This window comes from Danio rerio, chromosome 5 (genome assembly GCF_052040795.2).
Source record: "Danio rerio strain M-AB ecotype USA chromosome 5, GRCz13ab, whole genome shotgun sequence".
Lineage (NCBI taxonomy): Eukaryota > Metazoa > Chordata > Actinopteri > Cypriniformes > Danionidae > Danio > Danio rerio.
The window spans coordinates 9,632,140-9,647,511 of record NC_141025.1 but is presented as its reverse complement, the minus strand read 5'-3'; the positions used below and the strand labels follow the sequence as shown (position 1 = coordinate 9,647,511).

Below are 15,372 nucleotides of genomic sequence, written 5' to 3'. Positions count from 1 at the left end.
TTAGTTTGTTTAGTTTTTTAAATAGAGGTTTATGCAGTATCTGAAAGCTGAATATATAAGTTTTCCATTGATGTGTAGTAAATTTTTTTCCAAAATGAAATGCAAATATTTAAAAATCTGTCTTTTATGTTAGAAGTCTTTTATTTTCATTCATTCATTACTTTATTCATCAGGGGTCGCCACAGCAGAATGAACCGCCAACTTATCCAGCACATCTTCCAGTTTCAACCCAGTACTGGGAAACATCCATACACGCTCATTCACACACATACACTATGGCTAATTTAGCTTACCCAATTCACCTATAGCGCATGTCTTTGGACTTTAGGGGAAACATACAAACTCCATACAGAAATGCCAACCAGCGAACCAGTGACCTTCTTGCTATGAGGTGACAGCGCAAACCACTGAGCCTTCGTCTTTTATTAAATTAAATAGATTTTTTTAGGTTTGTACATAATCTGAAAGCTGAATAAATAAGCTTTCCATTTATTTATAGTCAATATTTTTTCGAAGAAACAAATATTAGAAAATCTGGAATTTAAGGTGTTAGAAAAATCGAACTATTAAGAAAATGGCATTTAAAATGGTCTAAATTATGTTCTTAGCTATGCTAATAACTAATAAAAAATTGGATTTTGATTTGCTGATTTCAGGACATTTACAAATTGCTTAAAATTGCAAAAAACAACTATTTTGTAGCATATATATATATATATATATATATATATATATATATATATATATATATATATATATATATACATATATATACATACACACACACACACACACACACACACACACACACACACATATATATATATATATATATATATATATATATATATATATAACATTTTATTATAAATATTATTGACTGTCACAAATGTATTCAATAATAAAATGCTTGTAGCAAAATAAGCTTATCATGAGTAAATCATGACATGACTTTTAATTTGTAGCTAACCTATCTGTTATAAAAATAGGGAACGCAGTGCCCAAAGAAGCACATTCTTCATACTGTATGTCCAGGTATAAAGTATTCTTTCATCAACTGAGATGCTGATTAATCAGTGATGATCAGTAAGGTATTGATAAAGTGTTTATAAATCTACTGGAAGGTTTCACTGATAAAGATGGGCTGAAGTCCACCACGAATACAGCAGAGAGCAGCTCTAGTCATTGTATAACGTCTGATTGCTTAAGCAGTAGATAAGCAGAGAAATCTGCCTGTGTCTTCACACATCGCTGATCAAATGCATAGGAACACAGCCGTCAGGAAGGAATAGTTATGAATCCTGAAAAATCTCATTCAATAACAAAACAATGGAGATTTCAGTCATTATTTACACTGTGCATATCATTTGCATTCTATTTTATAAACCTCGTGTTAACGTGTTGATTTTAGGGAACACTCCACTTTTTTTTTAGTAATAGGCTTATTTCAGAGCTCCCCTAAAGTTAAACATTTGAGTTATACCATTTTTTAATACACTCAGCCGATCTCCATGTCTGGCGGGAGCACTTTTAGCTTAGCTTAGCATAATCCATTGAATCGGATTAGACCATTGGCATCTCACTCAAAAATGTAAAAAAAAGAGTTTTGACAATTTTCCTATTTACAGTTTGACTCTTATGTAGTTAAATTGTGATCTAAGACCAACAAATATGAAAAGTTGCTATTTTCTAGGCTAATAGGAACTAACCCTAATTCCACCAAAGTAATCAAAGAACTTTACTACCGGACCATTTTTTATTACAGATTGGTGGGTTTTTACCAATTTTTGCAGCTTGACAGTGACTTTAAACTGACATTGAGTTTTGGTCTGTCAATATGTGCTACAGACGAAAAAATGCTGGGTTTATTTAAACAAACATAGGCTTAAAAATGTAATTTTATTATTAACCAAAGGTTAGGTGTGTCCATGTTTGATTTAACAATATGTTAATACAACCCAGAATGTTTTATAGCGTTCTGCTCAAAGATTTATGTTAAGTTATTGTTTTTTTATTAGTCATGGGCAAATTCTATTTAATTTTTCTTTTAAATGTATAATAGTTTTCTAATATATATATATATATATATATATATATATATATATATATATATATATATATATATATATATATATATATATATATATTTCAGCACAAATCAATCATATTAGAAGGATTTCTAAATTTCCAAATGATTTGTCCACATCAGCCGGAAGTTGCTGAAACTTTTATTTCACTATATTGTTGTACTATTTGCTTCAGTATTTGGAGTGACGGTCCTTCTGTTATCATCATTAGAGGGTTTCCATAGTTAATGCATATTAATACCTTCTATTACTGTAGATTGTTATGAGAAAATGATGCGCAAAAAGAAAGCCCCGCCCCCTACTCAATATCCAGTTTAAGTTTGAGAATGATTTCTAAAGGACCATCTGAAAAGAAATTACCATGTGAATAACTAAACCAAAACCACAGTGAGTAAACCAAAGCAAAGTAAACCACAGTAAAAAAAATACCACAGTAATGACATTAAAAATTAAGCTTTGCATAACTGAAATAATTTACATTTTAAAATATATTAAAGTAGATTTCAGTCCATCTAGAGCAGGGGTCTCAAACTCAATTTACCTGGGGGCCGCAGGAGGCAAAGTCTGGGTGAGGCTGGGCCGCATAAGGGATTTCACAAAAAAAAGTCCTCAAATGTCATTATTAACAGTTTTAATTATTTCTTCTGAACATGAAGTGTCCTGAACATTAATAGAACATTGAGTGAAGATTATGAACAGTTCTTCTGAACATGGCATCTTTTGCCTACTCCTTGCTGCCAGAGACTTGACAGCGCTTCTTCTCACAAATCTGAACCACATTTGGCTTTAGAGCGGAAGCAGTTGAGACCCTCAGTATGGCTTGAAGATGATCATCATTAAGTCTAGACCTGTACTTTGACTTATTGAAGTCCTAGGGAAAAAAGTGGGGGAACTCACTCAAAACTTCCATTCCCTCACCTAAAAAAAAGGCGTATATATGTATAAATAAATAACCCCCACCCCACTCCAGTCACATCAGTCTGTACCAGTCTGTATCTACCTATAATATCAACACAAGATGCAGGGCAGGCACGTGCACACATAGGGCTCAACCTGTGCAGAGCACATGCCCTTTTTAGTCTTGCATAGAAAGTGCCCTTCCAAAATGATCAAAAGTGCCCCCGCGACGCGACACACCCTCGGTCCCGCCCTTCAGTAGGTGCGCGATAACACCGCTCTTGAGTACGCGCGCGACAACACAGCTGATCAGAACGCGCGCGACAACGCGCATTGAGTGACAAGCGCGCTGTGTACGGATAGAATCAGCGGAGCGGGGAGCGCTCTCTCTCCCCGCTCCGCTGATTCTGTCAGAGTACAGCGGTTGGCGCGGGCCACAAAATATTGCACTGAGGGCCACAAATGGCCCGCGGGCCGCGAGTTTGAGACCCCTGATCTAGTGTGTAATAATATTTTACAGTATTACTGTATTTGTCTGCATGAGTCGGAAGTTGCTACGACTTTTATTTCAGCATGTTGATGTACTTCCAATTGAAATGGAAAATTGAGCAGGGTGCGGGGCTTTCTTTTTGCGCATTATTCCCTCATAGCGATCTAACTGTAAAGGGGCGTGGTTAAGAATACTGTGACTAAAGCTGTCAAATGGACTGACTTAAAATTCAGTTAAAATTTTATTTACATTATTTTTATTTTGCTAGCTCACATTGTTATTCTTAAGGGGAGTAATTATTCCGTTCATTAATTAATCCGTTTGTTTGGATAATCTTTAATGAAAGTCTGACCATTTGCTTCAGCATTTGGAGTGGCGGTACTTCTGTTGTTGTCATTTAGAGGGTTTAAATAGCAACTGCATATAATTACCTTCCTTTAGCCTTAGTTTGCTATGAGGAAATGATGTGCAAAAAGGAAAACCTGCCCCCTACTCAATATTTCATTTTAGATGAAAGTACATCAGCATACTGAAATAAAAGTCTCAGCAACATCCAGTTCACGCTTTAAAAATCCTATGATAAATAATAAAATAAATAATATAAATATAATAAAACAATTTAAATTATAAAATGTAATAATATTAAAATAAAAATAATGTAAATAATATAACTTATAAAATAAATAATAAAAAATATTTTAAATCTCCAAACATTTGGACAGTAGTTTAGATGTTTGGGAAATTTAGATGAATTAGTATTTTGAAATAACTTTGTTTTTAATATTAAACACCGGATGTAGATGGAGTGTATGGATGTTTCCCAGTAATGGGTTTTAGCTGGAAAGGCATCTGTTGCCTAAAATATATGCTGGATAAGTTGGCGGTTCATTCCACTGTGGCGACCCCTGATTACTAAAGGGACTAAGCTGAAAAGAAAATGAATGACTGAATCTAGATGTGTTTTGTGACTGTATATGTGTGTAAACTCACCATTTGATGCAGACTCTTTCAGTATTTCCTCAGCTCGACTCGCTCTTTGGATTCTGTGTGTTGCCCACTGTAAAAAAACACACACACCAGACAAACATAATACATTCTGCATTTCTTCCTGACTATAGGTGTTACAATTGCATAATAAATCACAGGTCAAAGGACAGTTAGCATAGTGATGATGATACAGCACATTTCAGTTTGAGAAATATACAGTACATCATCTGATTGAGCCACATAGTGCATTTGCCAACAAAACTGCTTAATTTCCCTTTAGCTAGTATGTGCAATGGACTCTTTTCACAAGACTGTTATGACGCGTTTAACAGTCATCATCATTTTAAATCCTTGGAACTTTTTAATATTTCGATTTTTTTGAAGACATATGTATACACTTATCGGCCACTTTATTAGGTACACTTTACTAGTACCAGGTTAGACCTGCTTTTGTCTTCAGAACTGCCTTAATTCTTTGTGGCATAGGTTCAACAAGGTACTGGAAATGTTACTCAGAGATTTTGCTCCATATTGACATGATAGCATCACACAGTTGCTGCAGATTTGTCGGCTGCACATTCATGATACGAATTTCCCGTTCCACCACATCCCAAAGGTGCTCTATTGGATTGAGAACTGGTGTCTGTGGAGGCCATTTGAGTACAGTGAACTCGTTATGTTCAAGAAACCAGACTGAGATGAATCATGCTTTATGACATGGTGTGTTATCTTGCCGGAAGTAGCCATCAGAAGATGAGTACACTGTGGTCATAAAGGGATGGACATGGTCAGCAGCAATACTCAGGTAGGCTGTGTGGCGTTGACACGATGCTCAACTGGTACAAATGAGCCAAAAAAAAATTTCTCACACATTACACCACCACCAGCAGCCTAATTGTTGAAACAAGGCAGGATGGATCCATGCTTTCATGTTGTTGATGCCAGCTGAATATCACGGCAGAAATCGAGACTCATTAGACCAGGCAACTTTTTTCCAATCTTGTCTAATTTTGGTGAGCCTGTGTGAATTGTAGCCTCAGTATCCTTTTCTTAGTTGACAGGAGTGGCACCCGGTGTGGTCTTCTGCTGCTGTAGCCCATCTGCCTCAAGGTTGGATGTGTTGTGCATTCAAAGATGCTCTTCTGCATACCTCGGTAGTAGTGAGTGTTTTTTTGGGTTACTTGAACCATTCTGGCCATTCTCCTCTGACCCCTGGCGTCAATAAGGCTTTTGCGCCCACAGAACTGCCGCTCACTGCTTATTTTCCTCTGTTTCAGACCATTCTCTGTAAACCAAGTAAACCAGCTGTTTCTGAAAAACTCAGACCAGTCCATCTGGCACCAACAACCACGCGACGTTCAAAGTCACTTTAATCCCCTTTCTTCCCCAATCTGATGCTTGGTTTGAACTGCAGCAGATCATCTTGACCATGTCTACATGCCTAAATGCACTGAGTTGCTGCCATGTGATTGGCTGATTAGAAATTTGCTTTAATGAGCAGTTGGACAGCTGTACCTAATAAAGTGGCCAGTAAATGTATTTATTTTTATTTATGTTTTTTATTTATGTATGTATTATATAATGAATTGTATGTATTACATAATCTTTGCATTAAATTACAAAAAAAAATAAAATTACTGCTTATGTGAGGCTTTCTAATGCAGTGTCTATGGGGCAGGACAGTAAATTTGACGTTGCTCTCTCCTCTGGCTCCGGTCTCACACTATTTTTGTCCTTTTACTGAAAGTCTTGATAACATCATCGTGGAGGTTTTCTTTTATTTTTTCAGCAAATAGGATTGTAAAAAATTTTCATCAAAATTTGTTGTATTCTCCTATTCACTCTCCTCCAAGTTTACCCAACTATGACAACTTCTGCAACTGAGAAACCTAAAAGGGAGATGTAAGATCTGTTTCACGCTGTAATTCTTAAACTTTAACACAGTTTTATTAAAAGTAATACATGCAGTATTGTGATCTCATATCAGAATAGATTATATGGAGCGTTTCATTCATTCAATTATTCATTTTCCTTTGGCTTAGTCCCTTTATTTATCAGGGGTCGCCACAGCATATGTTTCACACAGCGGATGCCCTTCCAGCTGCAACCCAGTACTGGGAAACATCCATACACACTCATTCACACACATACACTATGGGCAATTTAGTTTATTCAATTCACCTATAGCGCATGTGTTTGGACTGTGGGGGAAACCGGAGCAGCCGGAGGAAACCCACTCCAAGAAGAGGAGAACATGCAAACTCCACACAGAAACTCAACTGAACCAGCTGTGAATCGAACTAGCAACCTTCTAGCTGTAAGGCGAAAGTGCTAACCACTGAGCCACCATGGAGCGTTTCATGTATGCAAAATGATTTGACACAGCTGCACTTTATTTGATGTAGGGCATGGTTTTATTAGACTTTTTGGAGGTGGACAGAATGAAAATTGGGTGTTAAATGCTACAAAGGAGTCACATTTTGTCATTGGTTAATATATTACCCAACAGCCCACCAAGATTAAATGACGTCAACAAGAAAAAAAAGAAAGACGTCACAGCAAACAGTAGTAGAGGATGTTGGTCATTTTTGTTTAATTTCTAAAAATTATTATTTCTATTTGAAAAACAAACTGCACAACTGATTTACATTAAGACCATTTATATTTATGGTTTTCATTTCATTACAATTTTCATTCATTCTTTCATTCTCTTTCAGCTTGGTCCCTCATTTATCAGGGGTCGCCACAGCGGAATGAACCACCAACTATTATAGCTTATGTTTTACACAGCAGATGCCCTTCCAGCCATAACCCAGCAAGGGAAACACCCATAAACTCTCCCATTCACACACACTCATACACTATGGCCATTTCATCCAATTCACCTATAGCGCATGTGTTTGGACTGTGGGGGAAACCGGAGCATCTGGAGGAAACCCACGCCAACACGAGGAGAACATCCAAACTCCACACAGAAACGCCAACTGGCCCATTCAGGACTCGAACCAGCGACCTTCTTGCTGTGAGGCGACAGTGCTAACCACTGAGCCACCGTGTCGCCCATTACAATAGACAGTGAATCACATGCAGAATAATGTAGTTATTTCAAGAAAGAAAAAGAAAAAATATTACAGAGAGAGACTTTCTTTTTGAGTAGCTACGAGTCAGAATTACCAATAAAATTTAGATTACCAATATGGATTTAGAAACTATATTTTTTTGTATTTGCCAACTGTTGTAAATGAGGGCGATGCCAACCCTCTTGTGCACCACCAGAGGGAACCATCGCCAGAATTCTGATTCGACTCACGGACTCAAAATCCCATAAGCCCTGCTACCTGGTACTGATTACGGTCCAGGTGCAACTCATCAGCTCTCGTGTATATATACCACACTCACGCTCCGGTTCGTTGCGAAGTCTTGATTTGCCTGGCTGTCATTTCTGAGCGTTCCATACTCCCTGCTTCGGACTGATCTGTGTTTCTGACCCTGTGCTTGTTCTACGATTACGAAAGACATCTGCCTGCCCCTGATCTCCAGCCTGTTATTCTGACCAGTAAGATATCTGCCTGCCTTTGAACTTTTGCCTGTCCCACGTTCTGTCTCCTGGATTGCCCCTTTGTGTTTGTTTGTATGTGTGCTCTTAATAAAGCTTGCAAATGGATTCAATGCCTTCTGACTCATCACAACAGAAGACTTCGCCACTACAGAATCCAGCAGCTTTAGCACAAGTCTCGACTGAACTTTCCGCTCAAGCCACTCAGTTAGCCACCCATCATCAACAACTCACCCATCTAACTTCTCTCACGGAGGAACTGGTGAGAGCTATGCAGCAACTCCGTCATCCGAATCCTGCAGTTACCCCGCCTGCTATCATGACAGCTTCTCAACCAACGCATGTCTCCAATGCTCCGGCTACCGTAAGTCCCCGATTAGCTTTTCCTGAAAAGTTTGATGGGTCACCTTCTCGCTGCAAAGGCTTCTTATTGCAATGCAAACTATTTGTTAACCAACAACCTGCATTATATCCCACTGATTCTAGTCGGGTGGCTGTTGTATGCAACCTGTTAACGGGGAGAGCGCTGGAATGGGCTACAGCGATATGGAAGGAGGAGGAATGTAACTATCCCACATTTGAAACTTTTCTCAAGCAATTTCGGGAAGTGTTCAAACACCCAGCAGATGGGAGAAGCCCCGGTGAGCAGTTACTTTCTCTTACACAGGGGCGTAACACAGCTGCAGAATACGCCCTGTCATTCCGCACTCTCGCCGCTCAAACTAACTGGGTTGAGGATACACTGAAGACACTATTCAGACGGGGTCTGAATACCAATCTACAATCTGAATTGGCTTGCCGTGACGAAGGAAAGAAATTGAACGAACTCATTGAACTGACCATCCGTCTTGATCATCTGATTCGCAGCCGTAGAAATCCTCGCACACAGCTCCATGTTTCAAGTGACACGCCCCCTGATGAACCCATGCAACTGGGTTTCACCCGTCTCACCCATGAAGAAAGAATGCATCGATTGCAAAATCATCTATGCCTGTACTGCGGTCAATCAGGGCACAGGAAATCCACCTGCAGCGTACGACCTCAGACACCAGTTCAATCGGTGAGTCCTTCCCATGTTCCTGCACTTTTCAGTGTACTGATTCCTGTGATTATTAAATTTGATAAAAGAATGATTAATACTACGGCTCTTATCGACTCTGGATCTGCCGGAAACTTTATATCTAAGAAATTTGCTTTATGTCACGAACTATCTCTCAGCTCATATGATTCCTGTCTTGCAGTGGAAGCACTAGACGGTCGTCCTGTGGGTGAAGGACGCATCCGTATGATTACGAATAAGCTACAGTTACAAGTTGGTGTTCTACACATTGAAGAAATGCAATTCTACATTATTGATTCAGTTAATCATCCACTGGTGTTGGGACTGCCCTGGTTAAGGCGACATGATCCTCATATCTCCTGGAGGGACGGACAGATATTGCAGTGGAGTGAATCATGCATGAAACAGTGCATCCAGCCCATTCACAAAATTCCATTACGAACCACCAATGTGTTACCTGAACTCGTTGATGAACTAATCCCCATTGAGTACCATGACTTACATGAAGCTTTTAGCAAACAAAAAGCTACTCAACTTCCCCCACATCGACCAAGTGATTGTGCTATTGAGTTAATTCCAGGTTCAAGTCCTCCAACGGGTCGAATATTCCCTCTGTCACAACCTGAGCACAAGGCAATGTCTGAATATATCGACGAGGAATTGGCCAAGGGTTTCATCCGACCTTCTACATCTCCTGCTTCAGCTGGATTCTTCTTTGTAAAGAAGAAAGATGGCAGTTTACGTCCCTGTATTGATTACCGAGGGCTCAATGAAATCACTGTAAAATTCCGCTATCCACTACCCCTCGTACCTCCTGCCCTGGAACAATTAAGAAAGGCTAGATATTATACCAAGCTTGATCTTCGCAGTGCATATAACCTTGTCAGAATCCGTGCTGGTGACGAGTGGAAGACCGCGTTTTCCACCACTAGGGGGCACTATGAGTACACGGTAATGCCCTTCGGCCTGTCAAACTGTCCATCCGTGTTCCAATCTTTTATGAACGATGTCTTTCGGGATATGCTGGATCGCTGGGTCATCATTTACATCGACGACATCCTCATATATTCAAACACGATGAAGGAACATGTTGAACATGTACGTATGGTGTTGCAACGCATGATTCAACATCGTCTGTACGCCAAATTAGAGAAGTGTGAATTTCACCAGACACAGATCGCCTTTTTGGGATACGTCATCAGTGCAGAAGGGATTACCATGGATGATACGAAGGTACAGGCAGTTCAACGATGGCCGTTACCCCAGAATCTCAAGGAGTTGCAGCGATTTCTAGGTTTTGCCAACTTCTATAGACGGTTTATCAGAGGCTTTAGTTCAATAGCCGCACCATTAACAGCCATGACCAAACGAAATTCCCACAAACTATCCTGGTCCTCTGAAGCACGCCAAGCATTTAGCGATCTGAAGACTCAATTCACCACAGCTCCTATTCTCCGTCATCCTAACCCAGACCTACCTTTCATTGTGGAAGTGGATGCATCCAACACAGGAGTCGGGGCTGTGTTATCTCAACGTCAGGGTCAACCATCCAAAATGTATCCATGTGCCTTCTTCTCCCGTAAATTGACCAGCGCAGAACGAAACTATGATGTGGGAAATCGCGAATTACTGGCAATGAAATTAGCCCTGGAAGAATGGAGACACTGGCTGGAGGGGGCTAGTCAGCAATTCACCATATTAACTGACCACAAGAATCTGGAATATCTTCGCTCAGCCAAACGTCTAAATCCCAGACAAGCTCGTTGGGCTTTGTTCTTCACCAGATTCGACTTCATTGTCACCTATAGACCAGGGAGTAAAAACAGTAAGGCAGATGCACTATCCAGGCTATCAGAGGATAAAACCCCAATTAGTGATGAAACCATTATTCCTACGAACTTACTAGTGGCTCCAGTACAGTGGGACATACTTACCGAGATCCAAGAGGCCAACCGAGAAAACAACCCTCCAGTAGACTGTCCGAATCACCTGATTTTTGTACCCAATAACATACGTACCAGATTACTGACCCATATTCATGACACTCCCAGTTCGGGGCATCCAGGCATCACTGCAACTTTGGAGTTAGTCAAAGCCCGTTTCTGGTGGCCGTCCCTCACGAAGGATGTAATTAATTATGTTCAGAAATGTAAAATTTGCCAAAGCACGAAGGCATCTCACCAAACCCCTGCTGGCCTGTTACAACCGCTACCGGTTCCGCAACGGCCTTGGTCCCATATAGCGGTGGACTTCATTACGGATCTCCCTGTTTCCCAGAACAACACAGTCATTCTCACGGTGGTTGATCGTTTCTCCAAGGCTTGTCGCCTAATACCGTTGCCCAAATTGCCCTCTGCCTTTGAAACCGCAGAAGCCCTGTGCAATCATGTATTTCGAATGTTTGGCTTACCTGATGATATCGTCTCAGACAGGGGATCCCAATTCACTTCCCGGGTATGGTCCGCTCTCTGTAAAAATCTAAATATTAATGTTAGTCTCACCTCAGGGTATCATCCTCAATCCAACGGCCAAACTGAACGTATGAATCAAGAAGTCATTCGATTTCTACGTTCCTACTGTCATCAGCAACAGCACGACTGGAGTCGCTATCTGATGTGGGCAGAATATGCACAAAATTCATTAATAAAGCCAGCCACAGGTATTACGCCATTCAAATGTATTCTTGGCTACCAACCACCCCTGTTTCCATGGTCCGGAGAACCCACTGAGTTACCTGCTGTCACGGATTGGCTGCAGCGGAGTGAGGATGTCTGGAACCAGGCTCACAGACATCTCATGAGGGCAGTCAGGAGGAGAGAGATTCAGGCGAACCGTCACCGACGCCAGGGACCCACGTATCAACCGGGGCAGTGGGTGTGGTTGTCGACACGAGACCTTCGTCTGAGATTGCCCTGCCGCAAACTCAGTCCCAGGTATGTAGGGCCATTCAAAATTGTACGCCAGATTACTCCAGTGTCTTTTCGCTTAGCCTTGCCTAATCATTATCGTATTTCTCCTACTTTCCACATGTCATTACTCAAACCCGCTGGTGGTCCACGAGAGGAGGCGGTTGAGGAGGAATCGGAAACCAGGACCCCTCCACCTGTCATGATCGAGGGCGAGGAAGCTTACCTCGTTCGAGAAGTGCTGGACTCTCGACGTCGGGGTGGCGCCCTCCAATATCTGGTGGACTGGGAAGGGTACGGTCCAGAGGAACGGTCCTGGGTGAATGCTAGAGATATTCTAGACCCAACTCTCACGGAAGAGTTTCATCAAAGGTTCCCAGAGAAACCAGCCCCCCGACAGCGCGGTAGACCCCGGCGTCAGGTGCCTTCTCGCTTCAGGAGCCGCTCGCAGGAGGGGGGTTCTGTTGTAAATGAGGGCGATGCCAACCCTCTTGTGCACCACCAGAGGGAACCATCGCCAGAATTCTGATTCGACTCACGGACTCAAAATCCCATAAGCCCTGCTACCTGGTACTGATTACGGTCCAGGTGCAACTCATCAGCTCTCGTGTATATATACCACACTCACGCTCCGGTTCGTTGCGAAGTCTTGATTTGCCTGGCTGTCATTTCTGAGCGTTCCATACTCCCTGCTTCGGACTGATCTGTGTTTCTGACCCTGTGCTTGTTCTACGATTACGAAAGACATCTGCCTGCCCCTGATCTCCAGCCTGTTATTCTGACCAGTAAGATATCTGCCTGCCTTTGAACTTTTGCCTGTCCCACGTTCTGTCTCCTGGATTGCCCCTTTGTGTTTGTTTGTATGTGTGCTCTTAATAAAGCTTGCAAATGGATTCAATGCCTTCTGACTCATCACAACACCAACACAATTTTGTAAAATATTTTAGCTCCTTTGATTCTATTTTTTTATTGTTTTCTGTAAAATAAAATAAATAATTTTATAATTAATAATATTATTAAAATGGAGGCACAATGACTCGGTGGTTAGCACTGTCGCCTCACAGCAAGAAGGTCGCTGGTTCGAGTCCTGGTTTCCCCCATAGTACAAAGATATAGGTGAATTGGATGAACTAAATTGGTTGTAGTTTATGAATGTATGTGTGTGTGTGTGTGTGTGTGTGTGTGTGTGTGTGTGTGTGTGTGTGTGTGTGTGTGTGTGTGTGTGTAAATGTGAGAGTGTGTATGGATTTTTCCCAGTACTGGGTTGTGGCTGAAAGGCCATCTGCTTTGTGTAGGGTCCACCCAGTTGGCCCAATGCCGGTGTCCACTGGTGGATGAAGGTTTAATGCCTGTTCGGTCTTTCCAGTGTACAATGTTGATTTATATTAAAGTTAGCTCATATGTGACTCCAATTTAATATAAGGTGGTTTAGAATATTAATATATTTATCCTTGTTTTATCTAACTCCAATTATAAAACATTAAGAAGATTATATCAATATGTAATTTAGATAAATGTTTGAACCTTTTGTCTTCACTAGTAACTATTACATTCGTTCATTCGGGTGCTCATGTCGCTCAGAGAAATCGCCTCGGCCGAAGGCGTCCCTCACGGTCACACTCCAGTCAGTCTTGAATATTAAACAGAGGTAAATTGACTAACACTTTAGATGGCCGCTACCAGCGCGCTCGTTCTAAAATACTTTAGTTAGTCCCGCTTAGATGTACACCTTTGAGTTAAGACAATATCATTTCTAATTAGAGGTTAGGGCATTAATATAAATGTACCCGACTACTGGACTCTATAGTAACTTTGGTTTTCACCAAGCCCATGGTTTCCCATATGAACTTAATTTAGAATAATATTACCTTCAAACAAAGGTCGGGTACCCAATCTAGGTTAGTCGTGCAACACCTTGTTGACCTAGACGGAAGTTATCACCCTTTCCACCTAAAAATCTCAATTGGATTTTAGTCCGTCTACTGACCTGACGCAAGATGTGCGGAAACAAGGATACAGCGTAATCTACTTGAATTAATAATTACAGAGTGAGCAAAATATGGTCAAACATTACAATTTATTAGTCAGGTAAATGTATTATGCCAATTCAATCAGTCAATTCATAAATGATCAATACAAAACATCAAATTATCAAAGATAAATCCAAGATGAAAAAGATGCATTCCTGACTTTGTAATATACATAACATGGGGCAGACCCCATGTTATGGGCTGATCTGGTTAGGCAGAATCGCCCTGAGTTTTTCTCAAACCTTACCTTAAATAATCCAAGAATTCCCTCAAGGAAGGGGGTGTGTGTAAAAAGTCACACCCTTCACAGTGGTTCAAAAGATGCCTGAAGTTATATATTTATTGTGTTGATTATATCTATTTCTGAGAGAATGAGACCATTGTACCAATCGCACTGAGACATTTCAAATGATATCAAACATGATAGTTAAAGTCAGTTTGGTTAATCTAAAACATTGAAATGACCATATGCGTGAGTTGGGGGGATGAAGCTGAGTTTCAACAATCTCAGATGCAAATGCAGCAGGAACTGGTTTTTCCCGCATTCCCCCCTGGTGGGTTGTGAAGTCACCAGTCTCTGTTTTCAGCTCATGTTTTGAATTGTCAAAGATATCAGAATATTTGCAATATTTCAATTCTTACACTTTGTAAAACATATGTTGGAATAGTTGGCGGTTCATTCTGCTGTGGCGACACTAAGCCAAAGTAAAATGAATGAATGAATTATTTTATTATTATGCTATTTTTATTTCTGTTTTAATTCATTCTAGCTCATTAGCATTCTTCAAAATATTTAAATATTTACTATTTTAACTCAAACATTATTTTGCCAGGACACCTTTTTATTACGTTTTTTTATTCAATGTATTTATTTCATTTCAGCTTTACTGTTACTCACAAAAAAACAAAACAACGTCATACAGTTCATACCTCTAAGGTTTTGATAAGGAGCTTCATGTAGGTCTCTGTGATGCCCAGCGAGATCCCAAACATTGCAGGCAACATGATCAGGACTATAACACAGCTGAACCAAACCTTCAGCACGGGGAACAAAACCGCCCAGTAGCCCTCCATGACCAGACCTTCAACACATTCACCACAACACTGGCCCCAAAACACATCAAAACAAATCTGTCATGCAGCATCAGCATTTGTGTGAAATAAGCACTAATCAAATAGCAATAATACATAACCTATGATATGAAATGACAGTTGATGTAATAAAAAAAAAGTCTGAAAGTCTTTTAAATTTTAAATACCTTTTAAACATCTATCATTTAAAAGCAACTTGAATACATCCCACATGAAAAAACAGTAATTTATAGTAAGTACTGTAGTGTTTTTAAAGCATACTATAGT

At 40.3% G+C, this 15,372-nt stretch overlaps 3 protein-coding genes across 7 annotated transcripts in view; all 3 read right to left on the bottom strand.

Moving 5' to 3' along the window:
- Positions 1-15,372, bottom strand: part of tnksb (tankyrase, TRF1-interacting ankyrin-related ADP-ribose polymerase b) — a 318,296-nt gene that overhangs the window by 95,397 nt on the left and 207,527 nt on the right. The gene's annotated exons all lie outside the window — the stretch shown is intronic.
- Positions 1-15,372, bottom strand: part of LOC147843842 (uncharacterized) — a 321,661-nt gene that overhangs the window by 143,980 nt on the left and 162,309 nt on the right. The window lies entirely within an intron of this gene.
- Positions 1-15,372, bottom strand: part of agpat9l (1-acylglycerol-3-phosphate O-acyltransferase 9, like) — a 46,643-nt gene that overhangs the window by 26,469 nt on the left and 4,802 nt on the right. For 4 of the 5 annotated variants that reach the window (XR_015490437.1, XR_015490438.1, XM_087252565.1 and 1 more), the window contains 2 exon segments: positions 14,944-15,117; positions 4,465-4,531 (listed from right to left, as the gene is read on the bottom strand). Coding sequence is in view for 2 of the 5 variants with exons in the window: in XM_087252565.1 (XP_087108691.1) it covers positions 4,465-4,531; positions 14,944-15,087 (211 nt within the window). In the remaining 3 variants the exon portion in view is untranslated. 5 annotated transcript variants of the gene reach the window in all.